This window comes from Acanthisitta chloris, unplaced genomic scaffold (assembly GCF_000695815.1).
Source record: "Acanthisitta chloris isolate BGI_N310 unplaced genomic scaffold, ASM69581v1 scaffold10903, whole genome shotgun sequence".
Lineage (NCBI taxonomy): Eukaryota > Metazoa > Chordata > Aves > Passeriformes > Acanthisittidae > Acanthisitta > Acanthisitta chloris.
The window spans coordinates 85,068-112,303 of NW_008666614.1; the positions used below are offsets into that span (position 1 = coordinate 85,068).

The 27,236-nt window shown below is 41.9% G+C and overlaps 1 protein-coding gene across 2 annotated transcripts in view; it reads right to left on the bottom strand.

Moving 5' to 3' along the window:
* Positions 1–27,171, bottom strand: part of PTCHD4 (patched domain containing 4) — an 82,309-nt gene extending 55,138 nt beyond the window's left edge. The window contains exons 1-2 of one of the 2 annotated variants that reach the window (XM_009072200.1): positions 26,416–26,964; positions 1,305–1,785 (exon numbers count right to left, since the gene is read on the bottom strand). In XM_009072200.1, the coding sequence (XP_009070448.1) occupies positions 1,305–1,785; positions 26,416–26,964 (1,030 nt within the window). Of the gene's footprint in view, positions 1–1,304; positions 1,786–26,415 lie in introns of both variants that reach the window. The other variant, XM_009072202.1, reaches the window with a different exon arrangement.
* Positions 27,172–27,236: the final 65 nt, after the last annotated feature.

A 27,236-nucleotide genomic window follows, 5' to 3' on the forward strand; every position in this document is an offset into this window, starting at 1 on the left:
CTTCTCACCTCAGGCAGATGCTCCAGAAATGCTGGGAGCAGGACTGATGAGGCCACAGCTCAGCCCCTTTGGTTAGTGACACAGATACATTATTAGGGAATAGATGAAATAGGAGTTGAGAGTGTGTACACCCCCGAACTTTTCCTGAGGGGAAGGTCAAGAAAATGTATTTTTTGGGAGGCTGAGGTTTTTAAGAAAAATAGAAGACACTTCTCTAAACCTTGACTGTTGCTTGTGGCTTTGCACATTCTGTTACCCCTCAACTAGCACAGGACTTGGGCTTAAATACTACCATGCAATTTAAGAAATTAGCTCTTAAGACGCAGAGCTCTGGCCACAGGTAATATTCCCTGGCATCAAAACGCCAACATGAAAGTGTTTGGGTCTGGGCTGCCACTGCTGAGACTTTGCATAGAGTCACCACTGGGGTTCAGACTCGGCATATGGTGAAACTCCAACAAACTTGGGTGTAAGGGCAGAGAACAACACTGCCTCAGCAACTGTGCTGGGCACCTTTCCCTCTGCCTTCCAAACATACCTTCCCAACAAACTCATCAAACACATAGACACACAGAAAGTATTTGGAACTGTAACAGAACAGAAGGAACAAAAAAATTCTTCTGCCTAAAGGGCTAGGTTTTATGTTTGTTCTTCGCCTGCATCTTCCCCTGCCCAGGTGTGATGCAAAGGAAATCTCTGCAGCTGATCTGGGACTTCACAAACCAAGGGATTACATGCTACAGATCCTGACAGGCCCTTGTGCTCACAGCCTGGCAAACACCACAACAGTAATCTCCTCTCTGAGATAAAGTCCATCAATCTTATTCATTCACCGACCATTTCCCTTTGCCCCTCAGGCAGAGATGGAAGAAAAGGCCTCCTCAGGAAGGATGCTAAAATCTGCCCTTCCTTAGCACCCTCCTATTTAACTTACTCTTTCAGCCGTCCTCACATCAAAGTCGGGTCAGCACATATCCATTTTGTCTGCTGAGCTGACTAGTTTTCAATAACAATTTCTCCTTCATTTTGTAACAGAGATCAATAAAACTGCCCCTCTCTCATATTGGCTGAGATTCCAGCAATGTCATTTGCTCTTTATTGTTGCTACTGCTTTGTTTTCTTTCCTTTTTTCTCCTTTTTTTTTTTTTTTTTTTTTTTTTTGGCAAGGCACAGATCAGTTTAACAAGATGAAAATGACTTAGAATTTCACTCAAGGTAAAATCTGCACTTTATAACCCAGGATGTAATTTACAATCCTGTCATTAAACTCTGTTAATCCTATTATTATGAAGATAAATAATTACCCATAGCGAAGAAAGGGATTCCCAACAGAGTAGAATTATATTTTCCATCAGTAATGAAAAATATCCCTGCCGCAGTGACACTGGAAATACAGATAGTGAGTACTCCCAGGAGTCCCAGGAAAGGTTTGCTACGCAGGCAGTCCTTCATGGAGCTTGAGAGGGTAGCAGTCAGGAGAATCAGCATCAGGCTCACCAAAATCTTGCCCCTGGCCAAGAGACTGGTCTGGTGGAAGTCCTTCCAGAGACTAAAAGACGCTAGTGAGTAGAGCTGAAGATCTTGGTGATCCAGCTGCATCTTGTGCATCAATTTACAGAATTCACTCTCCCACTTCTCCCCAATGAGGTCCTGGGTGACCGAGCCATACGTTTGGAGGTAGTAAGTGATTTGGATGGCTCTGGCTGATTTGACTCTCTGGTCCTTGCTGTTTGGCACTTCCATGACCCCTCCGAGCTGGTGGCCAATAAAACTGCTCCTTCCATCCTGGGAGAGAAAGCAAAAAAGATCAGCATGTGGTTATCATGTGTAAGATGTGATACAGTGATGCAGTTTGACTTTACCTTCCTCTCACAGATATGCTGAGAGCTCTGCCCAAGGGCCACTGCATTCAACAGGAGCTGTGCCATTCTCTTCAGTAGGCTTTGAGACCCATCCCTGCTCCCTGTCACAACTCTGTTTCTTGCTCATTATAGACTCATTTGCAATTCTGTGCTGCAGTTCAGGGACTGCTCAGATATTCATTGTGGTCACAGATGTTCCCAGATGTTCAGAGACTTAAAGGTTGTATGCAAGCTCCTCATCCTGCAGGAGAGGATCGCTTTCCCATGCCCATCTATGATGGACAGCAATAAATCTGCAATTACTTTGAAACATTTGAGATGAAGATCAATTTTGGGAAGATTTGTGATTGCTTGACACTTTGGAAATGGTTTTCAAAAGTTTTAAATGTACAGGAAATGAAGCCCAGTTCCTCAGTACACAGATGTAAATGAAGACAGGTCAGCAAAGTTTCATAGCTACCCTGACTCTAGAAAAATATAATGAAAATCAGACTTTTGAAATTTTTTAGTTGAGATTTCATGGATTTATGTCAGTGACACAGAGAAAAAAATCTATCTTACCCCTCGATTTAGCCAGGATTTAGTTTTTTTCATATTTCAACAGTATAAATCTTACTTTGGTCTGGCCTATTTTGGTGTATGCTAGGACATAAAATCTCAATGACAATCAGTAAAGAACACATCAGGTACACTCAGGATCACCACCTGTCTATTTAAAAGACCAGATTTTTTTGTTGTAGAGTCATGTGGTCCCATTTAAATGTTTGGATTTTTGGGGTTTTTTTTAATATAAGAAGGGCTTAGTAAGAAAGGTCCTGTAAAGAAGGTCCTTGTCCTTAAGCCACTGGTTATTCTAGTTTTCTATGATAGCTGTATGTGCCCCTTCCTAGACAAGGGAAGCTTGTGTGAATTTAGAAGATCAAACCCAGCTGCAAACTGAGGAAGAAGACTCAATGGATAAAAATGTCCCAGTACAAGTAATCTCTTTGATCAAAAGACCCAGGGATTAAACATCTCTTGCATACCAAATAACATTTTGCTTTTCCCCCAATTTAAATTGGATTATAAGTTTTCAGATTTATTTCCTTTTATATTTAATAAAAACATAAAATTATCCACACAGTTAAAGTCTAAAACATCTTGCAGCAGTGAGTTCACATAACACTCTTTGCTCAGACACAGTATTGGAGTGAGCCGACAGCTTGATTTTGGGAGAGGATCTGCCCTACCCACACACATGGAAGAATTCATCTGCAAAAGGCCAAAACCATTTGGGGGAGACATTTTAACATCTATTACATCCAGCATTAACCACTTCTAGAAGCACCTGTGCTGCATGCAGGTCATTATCTGAAATTGCCAGACTAGTTTGTAGTAATGATTCCCATCCTAAGGAAAAATCAATGAAGCAAGGCTTTATGAAACATAGATGTCTTCCAGCATGTCTGCTCATAGAGCAAATAAACATCAGAAATTGGGAGACGGTGCTAAAAATGTTTTATGTACTCACCTTGCCTTCAATCAGGTATGTAAAGGAGGTAATCCTCCCACTGAGAAATTTCTGCCTATGCCTGCTTTCATGGCAGGAGCTCACACTGTTTCCAGCATTTGCCTGCCACAGCCCTGGGCATGAGACAATGTGCTTTTCAGAAGTCCATTTTTTTCCCTATTCCCAGTTGTTACTTCCCACCGAAATAACGGCTTCTGGCAAGGCATGCTGGCACAGAATGACACAAAAGGTGAATTGCTGTCTAATGCCAGCTTCTTGGATCACATGAAGCCTCATTGCAAATGTCATGCATGCAGAAACAGCTAGCACAGAGGGGCAGCTGGTGCTGTGCATACAGCAAAAAGTCCTTGTACCCAGCATTTGATGTTAGAATCTTATCTGGATTGATTATTTCTACTTTTTCTAAAGAGAGGTCACACCTAACACTCACATGCTCACAAAACGCACATTTCCAAGCTGGTAATTAAGGTTTGAGCAATGCAGTCCCAGCTCACATCGGATGCAACTTTGCAGTTAAAAATGCCCTTTGGCACCGCTTTGAAATTTTAGGGAGAAATATCATATTTTCTCAGTGCATATGCAGTGCTGACATTCAAATGTGTGCAGTCACTGCAGGAAGCTTTAGCAGCACAGTTCCAAACCAGACAATGCACTGCAATTCAGGTTTCATTGATTCACTATGCAGCACGCACAGCAAGGTTATGGGAAACTTTGCGATGACCATCTGCCTTCCCCTGCAGAAAGTGCACCGAACGACGGCAACATTTCAAAAGAGGCAGCAGAGCAAGCACAAATAAATCATGTTCTGCCGTATCTCCCATGAAACAGCAGATAACGGCTATTTTTTACACTGATGTACAATAGGGCACCCAGCTCATATGTCAGCAAAATAGAGAGGGAGCTTTCAGATGGAATCGAGGAAATCACAGATGCTGAATTGTTTTGAGGTCATTTTGCCTGTTCCTTTCCTTCCAAAGGCAGATTGTTCTCTATCTAAGCAAGGGGTTTGCCTTTGCTGGTTTTATAGCACACAAAACCTAGCACCACAGCACTTGGGAAAATGGGGCCCTTCTCTAAGACAGTTCTCAGAGAATCACAGAATCATAGTATGGTTTGGATTGGAAGGGACCTTAAAGATCATCTAGTTCTAAACTCCCTGCCATGAGCAGGGACACCTTCCACTACACCAGGTTGCTCAAAGCCCCACTCAACCTGGCCTTGAACACTTCCAGAGATGAGGCACCCACAGTTTTTCTAGGCACCCTGTGCCAGTGCCTCACTACTCTCACTGTAAAGAATTTCTTCCTAATATTAAACCTAAACCCACTCTCTTTCAGTTTAAAGCATTCCCCCTTATGTTGTCTTTGTCAAACACTCTAAGAGACAGAAAGTTCCTGTTGTGCTAAGCAGGGTTGTTCCAGCAGTGTCCTGGCAGGGCTAAGAGTTGGACTCGATGATCTTTGTGGGTCCCTTCCATCTCCAAATTGTTGTAGAGAGGTGGGGATAGTCTCTTCTGCCATGCCTGCAGCGAGAGGACTAGAGGCAATGGTCATAGACTGAGATAGGGGAGATTCAGATTAGGTGTTAGGAAATTTTTTTTCAGTGTTAGGGTGTTCAGGCACTGGAATAGGTTGCCCAGGGAGATGGTGGAGTCACCATCCCTGGAACTGTTTAAGAGGCCTCTGGATCTGATGCTGGAGGATCTGGTTTAGGGTTTAGAGGTTACAGCAGAGTGGCAGGTTAATGGTTGGACTCAATGATCTTAGAGGTCTCCACCAACCTTGATGATTCTATGATTCAGTCTCAGTAAGGAAGACAGAAATAATATGGGGAAAAATATAGTCTCATCCCATTTACAGATGGCGCCTGCTGTGTGGGAGAATGGAGAGACCCAGCGCTGTCAACATGACTTTCAGCATCTGCCAGAGGCCTCCAGACCAGGGATCTAACTGCCTTCTGGTGTCTCGTGGAAACTTCAGGGAAGTTAATCAGTATCCCAAGTCCTCCAGGACCACTGTAATGAAAGAAGGACACATGAATGGCTAAGATCCTGAACTAAGCCTAAGGCTTGGGAAACAAAATGAGGCCACAGTGACTTGTATAAATGATGCCTGAAGAACCAGGCAGATTTGGAACAAGATTCCACCTAGTTTCTCATGTAAAAAGGTATTTTCTGATGATAATTAACATGTCCTTCCTGGTATATGCCTAGGTGATGCTATTTTCAATTTCATAACAGTAGTTTTATGTTTCAGACTATAGACCCTTTACAATTTTTACCTACATCCGTTGCTACTCTCTGATCCTATACACAGAAAAGCAAACTAAAAAAAGAGTAATGATAGTAGTTATTGTTTGTACACAATTTTACACCCATTCATCCTCAAAAGATCTACAACGTAAGATGTTAACTGTCTTTAGCAAGGTCGCTTACAGTGTTATAATCTGAGTTTCATATTCCCAGGCTGTGTCTATATGTCTTTCTTTTTGAATTTTTTTTTTAAAATGTCTAATGAAAACTTCACAGTGTCTGTTCTTCCTGATTCTGATGGCAGCTAATTCTCTCCAGATCTGAGTGTCTTTAAAGATGGTATGAAATATAGATCACTTGCTGGTGCATGTGATATTTGATCTAAAACAGGGGCCAAGCAAAAATCTTTGCTTTGAATGATACTATTAAATTGTGTTTTGCATTTTCTCTTCTTTTTCTAGATGCCCCAAAGCCGTTTGGTATATTTAGACTCTGAAAGAGAGGAGAATGAGAACTAGGATGATAGGCATGAACAGCTTTACCCTCCTTTTCCCCCAGCATGATGGACTTTGCCACCTGTGTTTATGCAGACCTGACCTCGCATGTGGTTAAAAATCCGAACCTCTCGTCTGTTCAGCAGTAAAAGTCAGTAATGAAACTCCTTGTCTGTTCAGCAGTAAAAGTCAGTAATGGTAAATGGATGGATACAGAATAAACCCCTACCATGTTTCAGGCTAGAAATTACTCTCTAAAGGATGCTTGGACCTTTAATTTCCTATGAAGATGTGTAAGTGGTATGGAGCTGTTTGGCTTGCTCCAGAGCCGAGTGCAGGACCTCTCAGGTTAAAGAAAACCAGCTGCTCCTACTGAGTCAAATATCTCTTGCTAGTGCTAATGTAGACACAGATGCTCTCAACATGCAGCCTAGAGGGATACTAGCAATAATCCCTTACTAGTAAATCACCTGAGACCTTTTTGGCTTCCTTAAATAATTTCAATGCAGCTGCTGCAGTCCCAACTCCCACCCCTGGGGTTCCATGTGGTCACTGCTTGCTGCAGCACCAACCCTGGGCAGGATGCCTTGTCATCATTCACATCTGCTGGGATATTTTCTTTGTCCAAGATCACTCTAAGATGGAAAGAAAGGACTGTAGTCACTGAATCAAATGGTAGGGAGGGCTAACTGTGAGGACTGTCACTGAGAGACATGGCTTAGAGGTGAACTTGGCAGTGTTAGGTCAGTGGTTGGACTCAATGATCTTAGAGGTCTTTTCCAACGTAAATGATTCTATGAATCATCCCTGCTTTGAATGGCATCAGCCTCCACTGACTTCCCTCTCATAGGAAAAAGAGAAGGTTTAAGGTTATTTTTGAGAGGGCATGCCTCCTGCCTTCCTAGCACCCTGCTCAGTGGAGGTTAAGGCTGGTAAGAGGTTTAAAACTCATTTCAGATCCCTGGCAAGGAGGAGAGGAGTCCTTGTTCCCTACTGCCAGATCACTCTCATTCAAGTACATCTGCAGGACCTTTGCCAGCAAATTTACTCTATTTTTATTTTTCTTTAACTGCTACCTCTCATCAACTGGAGTGATGGATCATTATCAAGCTACATTATAGAAATGTTAGGATAAAGCACGCAATCCTGGTTACACTTTTATCTTAAAAGCTTAAAATGTTCAACAGAGGGCAACCAGGAATGTCTGCTGAAACACATTGTGTGATAAACATCCTAATGAGATCAATGCAGTTGTTTCTTCCTCTGATAAGGACATTCCTACTTTATTGTACGTCATAGAAAGTATTATGCTAAAAAACCACAGAGGTTAGGATAAAGCCAGTTCCTTTTCATCCAGTTGCCAGTTTCAAGGTTAAAAAAAAATTAAAATCCCCTTTCATTTAAGGTATATCATATTGGGCTGCTCCTGCCTCCCTTCAGCTTCACTATAAAACATTAGATGTAGTTTTTTTTCTCCTCAACCAAACTGATTTCTCTGTCCCTGGTATGTGTTATCCATGGAGACCTTGTACCAGTAGATCCCTATTACACAGCCACCAGTTACAAAAAATTCTTGAAACATCCCTTTCCTACAGTTGCATGTAATACTGATTCATGTCAGCAGTTCCCCATACATTTTTATGTAGTGGTTTTCCTGCTCTTAGAGCTATGTAGGTGCTTTTGCACACCCACCAGACTGTTTGCTGTGCTTTTTTTCTGTGCAGCTGTTCTGTATGGATGAAGGATGGAGAGAGCATCCAAGGTAAGTGAACACGAGGGCAGAGTATTTGAGGTAGACTTGCGCCTTGGCTGGCTGGGAACAGGGAACAGCAATGGCCATGGTGTCTGTTCACACAGCAAAAATGATATGTATGAAAGGTGCCATGAGAAGTTTTCCAGGAAATAATCCTGTAACTTTCTGCTGGAATAAAGAACAATTCAGTTATTTCCAGCTACCCAGCAATGATGAGGCTCAACCCATCAGCTGGTCAAGCAAACGTGTTTTATAGTTAATCACTGGGAAGACTCAGGCACATCCAAAGGATGATCCATTCCATCTTGAGGTACAGGTCAAAACCAGACTTGCTCTGCAGTCATCTGTCTCTCTGCATTTAAAGCAGAGGCACAAGATAACTTAAGTCTTGATCCTAGCTTTTACCAGGGTAAAAGTTAGGAGATATCAACCACCTTCAGTGACAGATGCTAATATAGAATTTGACCTGTCTTGTCATTCCTGGCTCACACTGGACCCTTCATAGGCACATTATGCAGGTTAACAGACACACAGAGCTTCAGACCCCTTCTAGGGATATCAAGGACTGAAAATGTAACTTTTAAGTGAAGGAGATTAGTACTCAGAACACCCAAAAGCAACCAGAACCATCTGGCACCTTTTTCTGATGAGTCCAGGCCCATGGTCCTTTCACTTATTGCTTTGGGTTTCTAGTTTTAGATCAGGTAAATTGAAAAGAGAAAAGAGCAGAAGAAAAGTATTTCAAAAGACTTACATACTCTAGGAATAATAACAGAGCATAAGAGCAATGTTCCTAACACAGATCTATTCCTTCCAAGTAAATAAAATTATGTAATAATTCATAAGGGTGCAATAGCAAAGTGTGACTTCTATCAGAGAATTCTCTGTGGAGGAGCCTCTGGTGCTGGACAGGCTGTTTCTGAGTCGTTCTGCCCACTTTGTTTCTTCAGTATCACCTCATCAGGTCTTCAGAGAATCATAGTGTGATTGGGGTTGGAAGGGAATTTTTAAGGTTATCTGGTCCAACCCTCTGCAATGAGCAGGAACATCATCAACTAGATCAGGTTGCTCAACCCCATCCAACCTGAACATGAAAGTTTCCAGGGTTGGGCCACCTACCAGCTCTTTGGACAATCTGTTCCTGTGTTTCACCACCCTCAACTGGCTGTCAAGATGATGGAAGGGCAGAAGGAATGTAGAAAAGGCTCTACCTTCACCTTCTGCTACCCCTGCACATCCCTCGGGATTGAAAACACAAGATAAATCCTCTCCCCCAAGACTAGCTCATTACACACCAAACCTCCCTCCTAGATTATATTTCATCTTTACATCCTTTTTAACCCTTCTTCATTCTTTGTACTATTGTCAAGTTCTTCATTGCTCAACTGTCACTCACAAGGTCAGATTCCCATTCAGTCCATCTCAGATCCCATCCCAGCTCCTCTGGGAAAAGAGGAATAGATTTACTACCCAGCTCACTCCTAGTACAACTTTGTCCTCAGCTGTCCTAAACAGAACCTGTGCATCCAAGCACACAGTGGTGTCCTTGAAGCTGATAAGTAATACCCACATTGGCTGTGATCACACCTCCCTAGGTGGGGAAGGGTGTTGCTGGAAGATGGGAGGGTTACAGACAACACAAAGAGGACTGCAAGTGCTGGGAGATAATTTTGTGGCACAGCTGGTATATCTGCCCTTTTCTTCTCTCCCATGCATCAGGAGCAGGACACAGGCACAGCAGTGAAATAGCTATGCCACTGACAGTTCAAGTGGGTGAACTGGTGTCTGCTCTGAGCCCCACAAGATGCATACAGGGCTGAAGGGCACAGCTTGCTTTGGATGCCCAGCAGCTTGGGGGCTGGTGGAGTGGTTTGCTCAGGAGGAAGATGGGTGGCTCAGCACAACTTGTTATGGGTGACAAAAGTTCATCTTCTACAGGAGATTCATGTCAGCAGGATCTCAAGGCAGCACTTTAGGATCAGTATCTGCTTTTCACAGCCTGTCCCTGACAGTGGATTTTGCCTGATATCACAGAGCAAAAGGTCAGGCTGCATCTGGCCCCTAAATCCTCCAGGTTGAAGGGTGATGGTAAAAGAAATCACCACAAAGATAATAGGTTAAACATCTCCTTTTATAAGGAGATGCCACATGACTTTAAGAGGGGAAATCCAAGCTCCTTCATCACATGGTACAGCTGTGGCCTCCCACCTATGCAAACTGGGACAGCATCTAAGTTTCCATCAGTTGCTAAGCTATGAAGAATACCCAAGCTCAATTAAAAAAAATTTTTGCTTGTCTCCATGGTCTTGTCCACAACTCCTGTTTATCCCTAAGTATTTTGTTTGTGCGAAGGAGAAACATGGGAATGAATCACTGACAGTGATGCCTCAAGGGAGTTGCACAAAACACCAATATTTGAATATATACAGTTGAACAGTCTCACTGACATATGCAGGAATCTTTTTGAAGAGTACGTTTACCATCTCTCATATTTGACAATCTCTAGGAATCCATACCATGATTTTTTTTAATTAATGAGTACTCTGATTTCATCCACAGCTCAAACACAATGTTAAAAATATTCAAAGGAAAGGAAGAAAATTATGAAGAGCACAAAAAGACAAGAAATGCTTTTTTTCACTGAAGACCAGAGCCCAGTTTTCAGCCTCTGTCCATTTCTAAACCATGATACACCAACACAGTGCCTTCCACAACATAGCTGGAAGGTGCCTTTGAGAGTCTCAGAGTATTGTTGATTGTCCAGCTCTTCAACAAATAAAAAGGTGGAATGAGCTGCTTGGAAGGAGGAGAAGGAATAGAACAGTTCATTTTTATTAAAAAAATCCATCTCCCAAATGCAGCGATTTTAATGAAATTAGCAACAAAAAGTAAGCAAGATTAATAAATTAAAGCTATCTTGTGCCACAGTGAAATATGAAAGAGTTTATCATCTCAAGAGGGTCACATCTGTCTCTTGAGAATGTTTAATCTTAAGTTTTCTTGAATTCCATAGAGTTATAGGTTAAAAAAGATCCTAATTACTGAAGTGAAACGCAAAATAAAAAGGCAGCAGAAAACACTAAAAATCAAGAAAAGCTCCTTTCTTGTATTCTTTCCAAATCAACAAAAGCAAAAGACATAAAACTGCTGGAAAATCTTCATCACATACTTCATATGCCCAAGTTGAAGAGTCCTGGGGGGATGAGAACGGGATTCAAGGACTGTTCCTAACAGGATATCCTCAAAAGAGGACACAGATTTTCACTGAAATGTTTGTGGGCCCTCTCGTTTTGTGAACATCCCACTGCGCACCTCTTCTAATTGTTTTCTCTACACTGCTTGAAGTCCAATACTCACAAGAAATAGGAAGGAAACCTGCCAGGAAGCAAAAGGGATTGGATTTGCCTGGTTTTATTACTCCATTTAAAGGAAATGTTAAAAAACAAGCAGCAGAGAATAAAAAGCGAGGTGTAAAGCAGATCCACAGGAATCATTTAAGCTCTTACAATCTGAAGTTTCAATAATGACACAGAAAAGGGTGCTTTTTTTCTTTTTAAATTATGTTTTATGTTGGCAAACATCTCTTTAATTTTCTCTGTCTCTGCTCATCCTGTTTTCTCTGGGGACCAGCAGCCAAAGAACTGAAATGCTGCAAAAATGTTCTATCAAAGGCAAGAAGAAAAGAGGTAACTGAGAATCAGACAGAGGCAAGCATGATGTGGCAAGATTTTGGGGCTAGTGTGGTTTTGAGGTTAATTTACAGCTAAGAAGGATTAACTAAGCCCAAATTTTGAATGCAAGACATTGGTCTGCTCTTATCCAAGTCCTGTCAGGAGCTTCCACTCTCACAGTACTCAATAAGATATAACAAGGCATTGCACAAAGCAGATACAGTTGAGGACACTTAACACCTCCAGTCAAAAATTCCTCTTTTCTAAGAGATAATTAATCAGCTTTCCCTCTTTTTTTTTTTTTTTTTTTTTTTTAATCTCAAATTTGGCATTGTGAAGCAATTTCTCTACCCAGAAGCATCCCTCCCTTCTCTCCAGCATACACTGATTTTTAATGAGTTTGGCCATTTGTTAGGTGGAGCAAGCCAAAAAAATGTCTAGTTTCAGATTTTTTCCCTTTTTTTCCTCCTTTTTATTTTTTCTTTCTTTTATTTTTTGCTTTGTTTTGCTTTGTTTTCATAACATTGGAGTAGAATCTGGAAAGGGGAAGTGGGAATGAAGCATTTAAGTAGGCCTGTGTTTATGCATTAAAATCTAACTGAAGCTGGGGTGTGGATCTGCTGAGTCCCAACAGAGGCTCTTTCGAATTCAGTACATTTAAAGAGATTTTTCACCCCCATGTATGAGCATCAGCAGGCAGCTTTTATATTTGTAAAATCTGTCTCAAGATCACCTTGTAATGTGTACCCTTCATGATAAAATCTTACATTCCTAGTAGCCCACAGAGATGAAGGTGTGTTATATGCGATCCTCTAGCAAGGTTTTTCTAATTTTTACTCCAGTTTAAAAAGTAAAGCTCATGGCATCATCTGGAAGTGTTCCAAAACTGATGTAGTGCTTAGGGACAAGGTTTAATGGTGGACCTGGCAGTTCTGGGTTAATAGACCCAATGGCCTAAATGATCTTACCAACCTAAATGATTCTGTGGTGTCCACTTTGGGCTTCTGATTGCCTCCCATCACTGAAGAGTTTTCCCACTGAACGTTTGCTGCCATAACACTATAAGGGTCAGATTTCTGCATTTCCTCAGCCATAATTTGTGGGAGAGTGTTTTGCACTATCTCAGACAACACAGGGCACATTTGCAATGATAAACAAGTGATAAACAACAGTGTGAGTGTGCATCCACCCAAAACCTTCATTTAGAGATTGCAGGGGTTGCTAACAACTGTCACTGGTCAAGCTCTGCATGCTTGTAAAATTATCTCAATGCAACCTTTATGCTGTGGAGGACTGGGAGGACCCGCATAAAAATACAGGCGATGCCAGGATCTCATTCAGATCATAATCACTGGTTACCAGCGAGGTTTTGGCATAGCCCAGGACCCTGCTGAGCAAGATGCTGTGCAAACACACTGCTGGAGAGGCTACCTCTGCTCCAAAACTTTTCTCATCTGGTGCTGGACTTCATTTAGTCACTGTATTTCACAGTGTGAACTGATGATGCTGCCAAAGGAGAGGTCCCTTCCCTTTCTGTACTGAGCCTGCATCCCCTCCCTGCCCAGCTTGGGAGCAGCAGTTGATGTGGCTTGTGGTGAAGTGGACTGGAGAAACTAACCAGGTTTATGCAAACTCCACAGGAAGGATAAAAGAAAAAAAGATTTGATCCCTTCATTCCCTCCGTGCTGCCAGCTGGCAAAGGGTTTCTTTAATTTCTGTGTGCTCAGACCCTGCAGTCTGGTGGCAATGTCAGCTATGCCACACCTGAACGGCTCCATCCTCAAGGTGGCTGTATTTCACAGCCGAGTACTTGTCCTTACTTCGAGTACACAGTGGCTATTAACTTCAAGCGAGTTTCTGATCTGGATGTGCCTCTTCAGTCAGAACAAGGCTCAAAACATGAGAAGTCAGAATTTAGGCTCTGAGGTCTTGCGTCAGGCTGCCTAACCAAACCTTCAGGCTGGAAATGCTAGAACAATCAGACTGCCTACTCCAGGAAAAGAAAAGAACAGGGTACCTCCAGAGGGCAATTTTGATCCTAAATGGACTGAATCTCATTCTTAGCATTTTTAGTCCTCTTAAAGCTGACAGTGTCCCAAACCCTAATTTTATTACCTTCATTAAATGCTTAAAGTTAGGTTATATGTGTACCTAGATGTATGTTAATGTAGTGCTACTGTTAAGAATGAGCTCAAGAAACCAAAAAGGATGAATATTTAATTGCTACGTATAAGCACTGCTGAAGAAATGCAGAATATTCACTGTAAATGACAATAGTATCATCAACCATCTTTTCAACTTATCTGAGATGTTTCCTTGCAAGACATCAAAGCTTTTCTCCCCAAATAGACATTTTACAATTACTTTAATGTAATAGATTTTTTAAAAAAAAAGAAAAAGAAAAAGGCTTTTCAAAATCCCCCACTGTGCAAAGTGATTTTTCAATTTGTATTAGTATAGTCTATTTGGAAAGGTTATGGGTCTGGCAGAACAGGAAGGATTGGAGTTTTAATTTTAAAACAAAAGTGCTGCAGATGGTGGGACCTTGTGGTATCTAGCCACCTTTGGATTTCAAACAAATATTTAGGGAAAAATTCTAATAGAGTAAGCCAAAGAGTAATTAGATGGTAAAGCACTTCCAGATGATGGAATCTCAACATTTGTCTTCTGAGCACTCTGCAAAATCTTCGTATCCCTGTTGCAATAAACTGCCAATATCTGGCAATCTATTGTGCAGGAGGATGGCATTTAATTCCAGTTCCTTCAGTGGGAGCTAATTCCTTATTCAGATTGATGTATTTTAGTTCTTTTGCAACTGTCTAATAATAATTTCCAAAAAGAGTTTTCCAAAACCCTGTCAGAGACTTGGAGTGAGACAAAGCTGCAGTGGACTTGAGAAGAAGCCTAGATTTTTTCCCATGGAATTATTCTGGGAAATTTTTTTTCTAATATCAGTGCAAATGCAGATTATTCCCTAGGCCTTTTAGAAATGCTTCACCTGACATAAGTCTTTTCTATAAAGATCTCCAGTTTAGAATATCCTCAAGTTTACATTAATTTCATGGAACTCTTTTTTTGTGATTTGAAATAAATGTGTGATGGGATTCTGCACATCTGACTTTAACAATCTGAAAGATGAACGCATAATATGAACTTTTACTCTTGTCCATGATGGGTCTGAAGGATGAGTTCATGCCCTCATTTGTAACTATCCCATTAAACTGAGTTCTAAGACTGTCTTCTATGGCACAACCAGAATATAATGAATAAATGGCAAAATTCAACAGGGACAAAATGGAGCCAATTTGTGACACAGGAGTATGAGGATACTTGTATTTGAAGTGCTGGGGAACAATCAGGCAATGCACAGCATGGCAAAACAACTCCATGAAATCATCCAAATACAAGTCTAATAACCCATTAAAAATCCACGGTTAGCACAAAACTCCAGTTGAAGACTTATTTCATTCTAGAAAGATAACAAAAAGACCAAAGCAATGCAACAATTTATCAAGGACTCCCTGACAATATAACACATCATCTACAGCCACCAAAGCACTGTGCAAGCTCAACATATGGAGCTCTTTGATCTGCAGAATTTGATCTGCAAGAAGGTGAAGGATGAACGAAAACACCGAGCAGTGAAACAGCCATACTTGCAAAGCAGTGTCAGAGTCAGAAATGAAACTAATTAAACTAAGTGCCCTTTCTGTGGGGATTGCAAAATCCCAACTTTAACATCAACTTTGACCTTAGGCATATCATTTAAGCACTGCACCTTCAACTTTGATGTATGCAAAATGAGCTAACAGAAATCTGTTCCAAGGGAGGACCCTACATTGCCCTTTGAGCAACAGAACACAACCAAAACTCTTCAGAAAATGGTATTATTCTCTGTTCAGGTTTCTAACTGCTCCCGATCTGTAGGTGTAAATTCTCTGACTCAGCTGCTGCTGACATGTCCTCCTTGTTTAATATTATCTGTGAACTTTATTCCTGTGCAATTCAATTGTGCTTCCCGATAATTAATAGAGATGTTAGATGAGACTAGACCTAACACAAATTCTCCAGATACCCTGCAAGATACCTTCCATAAACTTGTTACATTATCATTTATCATGATTCTTCATTTACAATCTTTCAGCCAGTTTCCAACCCACATGACTGATTTGCCATCCAAGCCAATCTGAATTAATTTTTCTATTAGGGTTTCTTCATAATCCTGCACAGGCTGGGGAATGAGTTAGACTGACCTTATAAATCTTTTATATCTTTGACCTCTTGGTGTTACATGGAAGAGACATGAGGTTGCTCATAAAACTACAACAGCTCCCTGAATTTGTTCAGCAGTACCACAGCCTTCCTTTATGATAGGAAAATCAACGTAAGACAGATGTCACAGCAGAGTATGAATTCTTGAACGCATGGTCCACCACTCCACACCCCAAACTGCTCCTTCACCCAATGGCATCTTAGATGTTGTCCTTTCTATCCACTGTATCCTCACTGAAGAGGCTATAGGAAAACCCAGTTAAATGGTTTAAAGGTGAACCTGAGTTTGATTGAGCTTCATCATGAGATATTCCCTATCCTCATTACTTTTTTTTTTTAGCTGCTCTAAAGGAAGTGCAAAAACATCCCATTCTGCCTTACCTTTTCTTGCTACTTTTGCTACTTTGGTAAGTAATTGGGTTTTCCATAAGTATCACTATCCTTCATAAAGCAGCTTTGTTCAGATCTGTTAAGTAGTGACAAATGACCTGTTTTTACTTGCCTTTTGAGGAGAATATTGTGATGGAAAGACCACAGATCATATGCAATTACAGTATTTGCCATTTATATCAGACAAATTTCCCATCAAGGATGTTCTCCTCTTTCTCCTACCTTAAAAATCTGATACTTGAAGCAAGAAGATGTAATAATACAAGCTTTTTTCTTTGAGGAGAAAAAACCCCAAACAAGCCACTCTTTATTTTAAAATTAAATTTTCAAACCCAAAACATTAAATACTTTATGAGAAGAGAAGGGGAGCTTGTCAAATTAGTGAAATTTATTTAAGGGTATATACCTAAAGCCTCATACTTGTGCTAATTTTGAAGCCTGGGGAAAGAAAGGCTTGGAGAAACATGTAAATCTTCAGAAATATTCACGTTTCTCTGCTGGCGTCCCAAATTTCTATGCAATTTGCAATGATAAATCTGTTGTGCATCTACTGGATGACCAGTGTTTTCTATGTGCAGATGAGAAATCAGATATAGACGGGAAAATTATGGTTAGTTAGCAAAAAAACACTGCTGGTAAAGCATTTATTACCACACATTCCAGCCAATCCTGAAGAGTAGTGGGTTTGTCATCTGGATACAAATGTGTTGTAGTCTCTTCTGGGGGATATTTTGTGAATTATCTGTGAATGAAACCTCACTTGGTAGGACAGGAGTCAAGAACATGAACTTGAACATGCTAAAGTGTGGATTCAGGGAAAAAAATCCACATGAATATTTCCACATGGCATGAACTTGTCACTGAATTTGTTCATGTATTTGGTTAATGGCTCAAAATTCACTCTAAGAAACTATCCTGAAAAATGGTTAAGAAAAAGGTAATTTATATTTAAGTCACAGATCCTGTCAAAGAGATGGAGATGCATAATGAAGTATTGCTAACATCATCTTTCTTCTTAATGAACTGCAAATTTTTTTACAAACTAAATCTGCTTGGAGAATTGGAAGCAAAGATTTCTTGGCCCATCAATACAGTGCCTTGGTCTCTAGTGAAAAATGGCATTAAAAAGAGCCAGAGCACCCTATTGGGGGGTACATTCATGCCAGGGGGGACTGGTCTGTGTCCTCAGCCATGCAGGAGTCCTTCCAGGCAGAGCTGGTTGGATGACTTCATTTGACTGTGATTTTCCTTCCCCAAAGTTTGAACATGGAAGAACATTTCCTTTTAAAGTGACTTGGTTTTTTTCTCCTTTATTTTCTAGTGGAAACTACAATGTGAGACATAAATATTTTTGAAAGAATTTTGAAAGAATACTTTGGAGGAACCATTTAAAAAAAAAAAAAAGTGCATTTTTTTAGGAGTATGTCAAAATGAAGCTATGGGAACCTGCCCTTCTCTCTCCTATCTCTGAGACAGAATTAAGGACAGGGTAGACACTGTTTCACAGATGCTTTTCATTTCAAGAATACTGCAACTTCTGATAGAAAAACATTCAGCTGAAATTTTATGGATCAACCCTATATGCAACAAAGGTAATACATGATTTAGCACAGGTAATACAAGATTTAGCACACAAACAGCAAAATGCTCTATGGCCACTGCTGAATCGTAGCACCCTTTACAAAGCTGTTGACACATGTGCAAAAATGCACCATGTATGTGATAAGAATAACACCTTCCCATCAGACTGACAACACTTGCGCAATGCTGGTGGAAACAATTATGCAAGGTGTAAGAAAAGCAAGACCCTGTCTTACACAAGGGCAACTTTTCTGTCTTGTTTTGGTACCAGACTTGGACACAAGCTTTAGGTGCCTGAAATGGTCCTATATATGTTCCCTATATATTGTGAGAAGATACACATGAGGTGGTTGGACATCTCTGTGCAAGTATTCGATGACACCTCCCAGGTCTCCCACTAACTGCACAAGGAAGCTTATTGTGTCAGACTGGACCATTAGGAGCTTGCTATTTAATCCTACTTGCATACCCTAGATAGGTGGTCTGCATTATGCTAGGAGTCTCTGTGATATGTGCCACCTTATATTGTGAGAAGATACACATGAGGTGGTTGGACATCTCTGTGCAAGTATTCGATGACACCTCCCAGGTCTCCCACTAACTGCACAAGGAAGCTTATTGTGTCAGACTGGACCATTAGGAGCTTGCTATTTAATCCTACTTGCATACCCTAGATAGGTGGTCTGCATTATGCTAGGAGTCTCTGTGATATGTGCCACCTTCAAAGGTGTGGGGCAGGTAGGTAGGTAGGACTGCACTGTACCTTCTCAGATGGCCTCAGAGCAGCCAAGTAGGCTTTAGGGCTTGTGTAACTGATATTTGTAAAGAAGAATTATTCTGTGAGACAGTAAAATATTTGCCATCTTATGTGCTCAGGGAATATTACACACCCATGGTGCTGACTAACTTTTTCATCTTCGTTACAGATCATTATCAGACCAAAACCTTCTGCAATATTAGCCAGGTAGTGACACGCCAGTCTCACAACTCATGTTCACCCAGCAGCTCACTGGCTGTGGTACCAGTTTGCTGCCCAGAGTGGACTGGAGGAGGGCGTGTTTGGTGGCAAAACATACAACCAGGAAGAAAAGCTGATTTGGCCAACTCACAGCTGTGAGGGCTGTCTGGTGTCTCATAGAAATGCTGTTAGGCAAGCAGAACTGGTGTTGTGCAGGAATTGCCCTCCAATGTGAGAGTGGTGTTAAGGAGAAAAAAAAAGCTTCAGCACACCAGAGCTGTGCCACACCAGAGCTGCCCACCAGCAAATCATTGCCAGTTTGCCCTTGGGCCGATTTCACAGTAGTTCTTTTTAGCTGGCAATCTTCCTGCTGCCACCAGGTCACCCTTACTAGTGTCATCAAAGATCTCCAGCACTTCACCCAAAGCTTCTGCTCCCAGATGGCATGATCAGTGTAAAAGTGAGGCTAATTCACACCTAGTGAATCCAGGGCTAGGGGAGTGACATGTGCAACTCCATGTGATCCTCTCTGCAATGCTCAGGATCTCTGTCACTGCTCTGTCTCTTTGTAGGAGGTTTCACAACCCTGCTTCCAAGAACTTCCTTTGCTGTCTGTTCTCCACATGACCATCTTGCACCTTGATAGGTAGGAAAACAGAGAACAGGACTAATATAGTGAGAAACAGAGACTTTATAGCTTGCCCCTTCAGCCTCCCGTTGTCTTCCCCTCTCTCATCACACACAGCACCTGGTTTCCTACTTTGCTGAAGGCTTTCTTTCATCTGTATTTAAAGCTGTTTTACAGCTCCAGTCCCAGCCACGTCTCACTGTTTGCACTAGGAGGGTGCAGTGGATGTGGGGCCTGCATAAACAAAAAGCTTTCAGTAGAAATGCAAGATCACGATTTTCCTAACTCAATTCACTTCCTTTGGAAAACCAGTCAGCAGTTTTTTTCACCATGACTTCTGTAATAACCAGTGCGCAGAGTGCATAAGAGTCTTTTATCTCTTAATGTCTGTGGAGGTTTAATAAAGGTTTTTCTCTTAGTCTACTCTTTTAAAAATATCTAGCACAGCCTTACCTATATAATTGTTTACCAACTGACAAGTATATGCATGCAATATGCATACCCACATATACATAAAGGACATTAAATAATTTAAGAACTTTTTTGTCCATATTTATTAATCGAATTTTGTCTTTACAAAGTTCCTTCCAGTTTTACCACAGAATATGTATTTAATCAGTTAATGTTGGTTTAAGTATCTCCTCTCCTCTCCTCTCCTCTCCTCTCTTCTCCTCCATAAAAGCATCTTTCTCTGGGAAAGTGACACATATTCTTTAGTAATACTTATCCACTGTATTCCCCTGCCTTGCTAGCATGGTGGTATCTGAATTTAATTCTTGTTACATATAGCAAGAATACTCATCCCTTGTAAATCTAAAGGGAGGAGTTCAGAGTCCTCTAACAGCTCACACAGCCAGTACAGTAAGAGGTTCCAAAGACATTTTGGAAAAGCATAGAGATGGCTGATATTAGAAGATGTTATGTCAGTGTAGAAACATTGCCAAGCATTAACTAAATATTTAGCAAAGGAAATATTTTTTTCTATCCACAGAGGACTATCTGTTGTAGGAAGATGGCAAAGTGCTATTGGACTTTTACCTTTGGCAAGCAGTTGACATCCACCCCAGATCCACAGGGATGAGCTGTTATTACTAACTGAAGGGGTTTGCAATCATGTTTTCCTTTTCTCTCTGTCTAAACAATCTTCCAATTGCTTCTCTATTATAATTCACATCATGGAAATATCTTTGGGAAGGCCTGGCACTGCACAAAAGGCCATGTGTCCTAGCAAATGCTGACAAAACTAAAAAGTGGAATAGCTGGGAGGGAAAGGCATGAAGCAGATGACCAAGGTCACCTGAAAGGTCAATGGAGAATATTTTCTTTGCAGTCTTCAATGGCCACTGCTCTTAACTGCTAGATGGGAAGGAATGAGCCCCATACCCGTGGAACTTTCTGTCTACAGCCCTGGTCAGGTGAAGGTGGAATTTCCCCCGAGACTGATAAGAAAGTTAAGTTCCTAACTGAAGAATGGCAAAGCAAAGAAACCCATCCTAATACCTATCCTTGTTACAGTAGGTTTCTGCTCTCTTTCTGCTGTTTGTTTATGCTGGGATAGCTTGTCCTTGTACAGGCTAACCCAGTTTCATATTCCCAGTGCAGCCAGGACTCATACTTTGCCCTTGCTTTTAGGAAAGAGAGTTATCTTAATACTTGGTCTACCAGAGCTAAGAAAGAGTTCTTTCCTAATGTACTAACCAGAGGAAGGAGTGGAGAATTTTTCTAAAACCTCAAGGAAACATTTCATTTCTTGCCCACACTGAGCAGGCAGGCTGCCTGATCACATCCTCAAGAGCCAACAGCTGCAGGGACATCTCTCAGCAAGGGCACAGCTAACCCATCACAGACACCAACTCTGCCAGGCCATCCAGGTAAGGAGAGTGAGGAGCCCTTCCTAGTCCTGCCGGACAGTATGGAAACACAGTTGGAAGGGTAAAAGGGTCTTGTTTCCCAAGTAAGTTTCCCAACCTGTGAAGAGCCTAATAGCCTTCAAACATTTTCCACTTGCTTTCATGCTACTGAGCAGCTACTCCTGCCCAATCCTGTCTTGATCTGACAGGCTGAGATGAAAACTATCTGCAGCCTCCAGCCTTCCTCTTCTGATCTTCTCCCTGAACATGTTTTATTATTTTGCTTTGACTTAGCAGCTTTTGCCAGCCACAGAGCACTTCACAAGATCCCAAGCCACAGGCTCGGATTGGGGTGGGTGGTATCACAAATGAGTACAGATCCACACTGTCTTCAAGGAAGCATCTGCTCCTTGGAGTTAGAGTAATCTTACACTTGAACTGATTTTACTAAGGAATAATCAGTTTGTGGATATTACTGGTACACAGATGCCTACTCTGATGTAGGTGGGCTCTGGTTTTATACACTTTCTGTCCCATGGAGGTGGCCTATGCCTCTGGGTCGTCTAAGGAGGAATTAATCTTAGAGCAGTGCGAAAGACTCCAAGCATGCAAATGTAGCAAGACTCATTTAAAAGTGCAGCTGTTAGTGTGAGAAAAATTGAGAATCTGGCCAGTAGCAAATCTGCAATTAGAGGTTTCAGGATGTTAAGTGAATGCAAGAAACTTTTCTGCTTAAGCAAGAGCAGATTCAATATCCAGCTGATGTGTTTATCACAAATGTGGTAATACAGATGTCTGGCTTATTGGCTGATGTTTAGCCTAGTGTTCATAAATGACTGATACTTAATTAATTGAAGGCAGTAATACAGAAACCAATCTGCTGACAAAGATTCTTTAAGCCAGCAGTTGTCATGTTCATTCTGATCTCAGAGAGGCAAATTCTAAATTAATATCTTTTCTCAGACTAAGTAGAAATAAACAAGAAAGCAACAATAAAGGTAAAATCCCTGAAAAAAATGTTTTCATGCCTTTTATTCCCCCTCTGGGTAAGGACTGTGTTCAGAAATAATTTCATAATTTATTTGTAAATTTTTTTCAGGTTAGGACAGCAAATTTTCTGCAGTTATTGACAAATCAGGGTCAAGATACAATCTCTTCCCTTACATTTGACAGTACTCAAGAAGTAATCCCCATGTAATCAATAATTCTGTCTATACCAATAAATAAACTGCCTCAGGCTATGCTCTGGCCCTGGGGGCAGAGGCACAATGTGTCCACTTCTAAGAACACTAAGCACTGTTATCACTAGGACAGAGTAGATATACCAACCAGGAGTGGACCCTTTTCTATGCTGTTTCCCTGGCCATGCCCAGGCACTGTCCTGGAAGCCTCAACTGACAAAAACAATGCCGAGATTTGCCAAAACTTGGGGTTTAACAGTTGATGACTGATGGTTAGTGTTCAGTGTAGATTTGCCCAGTCTATGCAGTTAGGACACAGTCCAGATTTCAAACACAGGAGCATAGATTTTATGCCCTGGACTGAGGAAAGCATGAGCAATCTTTCTCCAGGATGTACCTCAAAAGTCTTCATCAAGACTTTGTATACCCAGCTTTGTTTTCCTACTCTGCACAGTCTATCTGCATGACCTTGGACAAGTCACTCTCTGGCTGGGCTGCAGACTGCAGCGTAGTGTAACGTAGCAGTAACTGTGAACAGGCTAGACAGTGTCCTCGAAGCAATGGGAGCCAGCATTTTCCTACAACCTGGTTCACCTCAGCTAGCCTACAATGACCCCTGTGTTGCCAGAGTGGATTTTAAACCCACCTCAGCCATTGGAAACCACACTGCAATCTGCGCTCTGAATATGAGTGCCTTGTCTCTGCTCCTTCTCTGGCAAGTGGAGTGACCAAGGCTTCCTGACTTACAGAGGGGCAGTGAAGATGGAAATATTCAGGGCTATAAGCTCTTCCAACAATTAAGTAATCATTATCCTTCACAGCCAGATTTCCTTAGGAAAAGTGAAGTAGTTTATCAGATATTGTAGTCCAGTAACAGCTGTTTCAAAACTAGAGCAGTTTGCTGAAACTAGTTTGCACGGTTCCCACAAAGTTCCTGTGAGAGACCTGACAACAGCTCACCCCCCAGTCAGCCTTCAGCCAATCTCACCTGAGAGAATCAAACCATTTTGGCCTCCATCAGGAGCTGAGACTAGGGACAAAGTGGAGCTGCTCACAAGGCTTGAGGGAAAGAAAAAACTACAAGATGATTTTGCCACTTCTGCAAAGAGAGGGAAAGGGCTTGGAACAGCTTGACATAGCCATTGTGATTCCCAAACCAATACAGGATGAGACTTGACCCATGTCAGCTGCAGACTAAACACATCTAGGCACCTCCATGATTTGTAAATCCCCATATTATTCTTTGAAGGACTTTATTCAATCTGAGACCTTTATTAAAAGAACAAGACAGAGCAAAATCTACCAGTATTAACCATGCAATGTGCCCTTTGGGAAAGTGAGATAACCTAGAAGATTCTGATGTGTCCTAATGGTGCAGGAAGGTTTAGCTGAGGAGAATCCTCATGGATGAGTGAATGTGATGAACACTGAATAAGGGCAGGCAGATCTGACCCTCTTGTTTGCAGTCCTATGAGATTTACCCACAATCACTCTTTTGTGTTACAGCTCAAGTATGAAGAAATAAAAAACTCACAGATACAGCCACAAGGGTTGTTTCCCTTTGCTGAATATCCAGAGACTGATCTACCCTAGTGGGTGCAGCATCTGAGATATATCTGGTTAAACACAACTAGACATCCCAAAATTAACAGCACAGGGCTGAGTTTCTACAGTCTCTGCTCAGAGGTGTAAAGAGAGGGAGGTCAGGAAATAGCCCGGGAGTCTGGATTAAAGCGAAATTTTGAAGGAGAGCAAGAGATATTTGCCCACAACTTCCTAACCCTTGATAGATGGGACAACGGAGATGACAGAGATGACCTAGCGAATTAATCCCTACAAAATAGTAATTTTATCCCAGCAGCTGAAGTCAAAGAGAGCGGAGGAGATGAGTCTCTGTGGACACACCATCACTGAAAACCAGCCCAGGACTGACCACAGATCCACAACAGAGTCCTTACCATAACAGAAGAAAAATTGTGTCAAAGCATGTTTCATTTTCTTAGTGAAAGCAGGAACTCTTCCTGTCCACAAAAATGGCCACATTGCTTGCTTTTCTCTCACGTGCAGTCACAGATTTTGGCGGCTTTACCTTCTTTTGCTGCGAAGTGGGTAGAAAGCTGACTGCTCTGCCCAGATGTCAACTGAGATACTTAAGGGCATTTATTCCTTTATCCAGAAGATGATACAAAACAGCAACTTGGAAGAGTGAAGGTGCCCGGCTAGTATGTGGCAGTACTTAGAGTCTGACATCTATGCTTTGGGAAAACATTTCTCTGTGACTTATCTGCCAATCACTTTTATCCCAATAAGTCACTAATCCAGACCATGTCATCTTTTCCTTTACTTTTATCTTAGAAAAAGGAGGAGCTGTAGGAACTCTTCTAGTAAAAAACCCCAACAATTCAGCCTATCCTAGTTTTGCCAAGCTCAGTTAGGGTTTCTCTAGAAAAAAACAAAAACTGGATTGAGAAAGTAGAATGACTATTTTTGCATAAAGAAAGTTTATAATGATGCTAGTCTAGATTGTCAGTGTTCTGTACTTTACTAGCTTAAACTTAACTTTAGAAATAAGTAAGATGAAAAGGAAGCACTTTAATTCTGCAATAGTGGGATTGTCTTTGCAGCAAACTAGAAGATAAAATTTGTTCAGGGATATCTAATCCAGAATAACTTCTTTGTCTGAGCACTCCTTAGGCTCAGGACTTTCAAGTAGCAGCAAGGACACATTTTCATTTCCACACACTTGAACAGCCACAACTCGGCACAAAGCAGTTACTGTAACATCTATAGCCATGGGACCAAATGCCAGCTGTCCCAACTGCCCTTTTTACTGAAGCAAAAAGACCAATAAAATGAATCTATGTCTCTGCGTCAGATTTTGGGACAGGGACTGACTTCACTTTTTTTTCTTCATCGTAAATGAACAGCAAGAAACAAGTTATAACATCAGGATCTAGGTGCTGGTACTCACAAGAGCACTACCTTCCCCATCCCCAAGGAAAAGGGGAACAGGTAACCCTAAAGATCTTACACGGTTTACAAGAAGGACTGTATCCTCTTCCCTATGACCTGAGCCATGAGTAACTGGCGCGTGCTAGGGAATTTGTTACACTCTGTTAAATAAAGCCTGCCTCTGGTGCAATGCCTAGGGGAGCATGCAGATATACTGTAATCCACAGAAACTTCTTTCACAAGCCACCTGCAAACTTTGCGCCTTATTTACTCACAGCAGGTTAGTCCTGGTTAGCTGGATTGCTCCAGATGAGTGGGAAAGCAGATGGGTACTTGTGTGCCAGGGAAACAGTCCTGAGATAATTTGTGCCAAATTGTTTATTCTTTTAATTGGAAGGACGGAAACTTCTTTCACCTTTTACCTTGTTTCACCTTTGCTGGAAGTCTCTAGCTGGTGGGATCCATCCCAAAACTCCAGCTCATCCACCAGCTGCAGAGTTATTAATTTTCACACAGAGAGCAAAAAAAAAAAATCCCACTTCCCTTCCCCTTTTTTGCATGCAGGTAAAGGAGGCAGGACACCTGAAATTGCTCTGGCCCAAACCTCCTGCTGCTCCTACAACACTGGCAGGAGCAGGAAGATACAGGAACTCACTGTGCCTTTGAGGAAAGCTTTTTCTGGCCACATTAAAGATAAATGATCCCACCACAGCAGTGAGGCTGGACAAGATGATAGTGCAATCCAGCTCTCAAACCCCCCACCCCAACCTCCTGTCCCTTTTGCCCCATGTACTGAACCTTCAAGGCATTGCAAGGTCTCCCGGTGCTCAGGCTGTTCTCTGCTCCCTGCTTCTCCTGCTTCAGTAATGTCCAGTCCCCCACCCTCCCATCTCACCCAGAACAATAGCAAGGCACCGGATTCAGCTGCTTCCCAAGGAATTCCCAGATCACACACATTTCAATAGAGAGAGAGAGAGATATGATTATATTTCTCTTCGCTGTTTAGGACAAGAAATGAAGTGCTGCCTCTTTAATTGGCAAAAGCATGCAGTAAGAGCATACCTTTAATTTAGTGTTGGGATAGCTCACTTGCACCCTGGCAGTTGTCTTATTGGAGAGGGCAGCCTGCCTCAGATCCTCTAGCACTGAAATAATATCATCCAGCACGCATTTCTTATCCTGATTTCTCAACACACACAGATGGGAAAAAGTATAATTATAGCCTTTGTAGTTCACCTTCATTTCCAGCACGGCTCGGTGGATCTGCAGGATCACATCAGCCTGATGCAAAATATTGCCTCCGGGTTTGGAGAGGAGAATCACCCTGCCATACCTCCCCGGGGTGTGCAAGTCCGAATACAGCTGGCTTTTGGATTGATCGAGGGAGAAAAGGCTGCTGGCTAAGCTCCTCTCGATCTTGGCCAGGCTGTGGCTGGGGGCTACCAGGCTCTCCAGGTCAGTGTCAGGCTGGAAGCGGTTGAGCAGGCTGAAGCCGAAGATGATGGTCAGGACTGCGGGCACAGTGAGGAAAAACACCGGATGCCTGCTCACGAATAAGCCCAGCTTGTAGAAAAACGACTGGAGCCCTCTGTGTATCACCTGCCGCAGCATCCTAGCCTGCAGATGCTCCTGGCCGTCTTAGAAAGCACATGTGACATGTGTAGCTCCTTACCCCTTCCTGCCAGTTTCCCTTTCTCTCTCCCTCTCTCTCTACTACTCCTTTAAAAGACTGCAGCAAGTTGCAGCAAGACAGCCAAATATTGATCAATGGGGTGTGTGTGTGCGTGCGGGTGTGTGTGTGTGCTGGGGGTGGAAGGGACCGGGCAGGGGAGGGAGGAGGAGGAGAGGGGGGGTCCTTGCCTTTTTTTTCCTCTTTCTCTTTT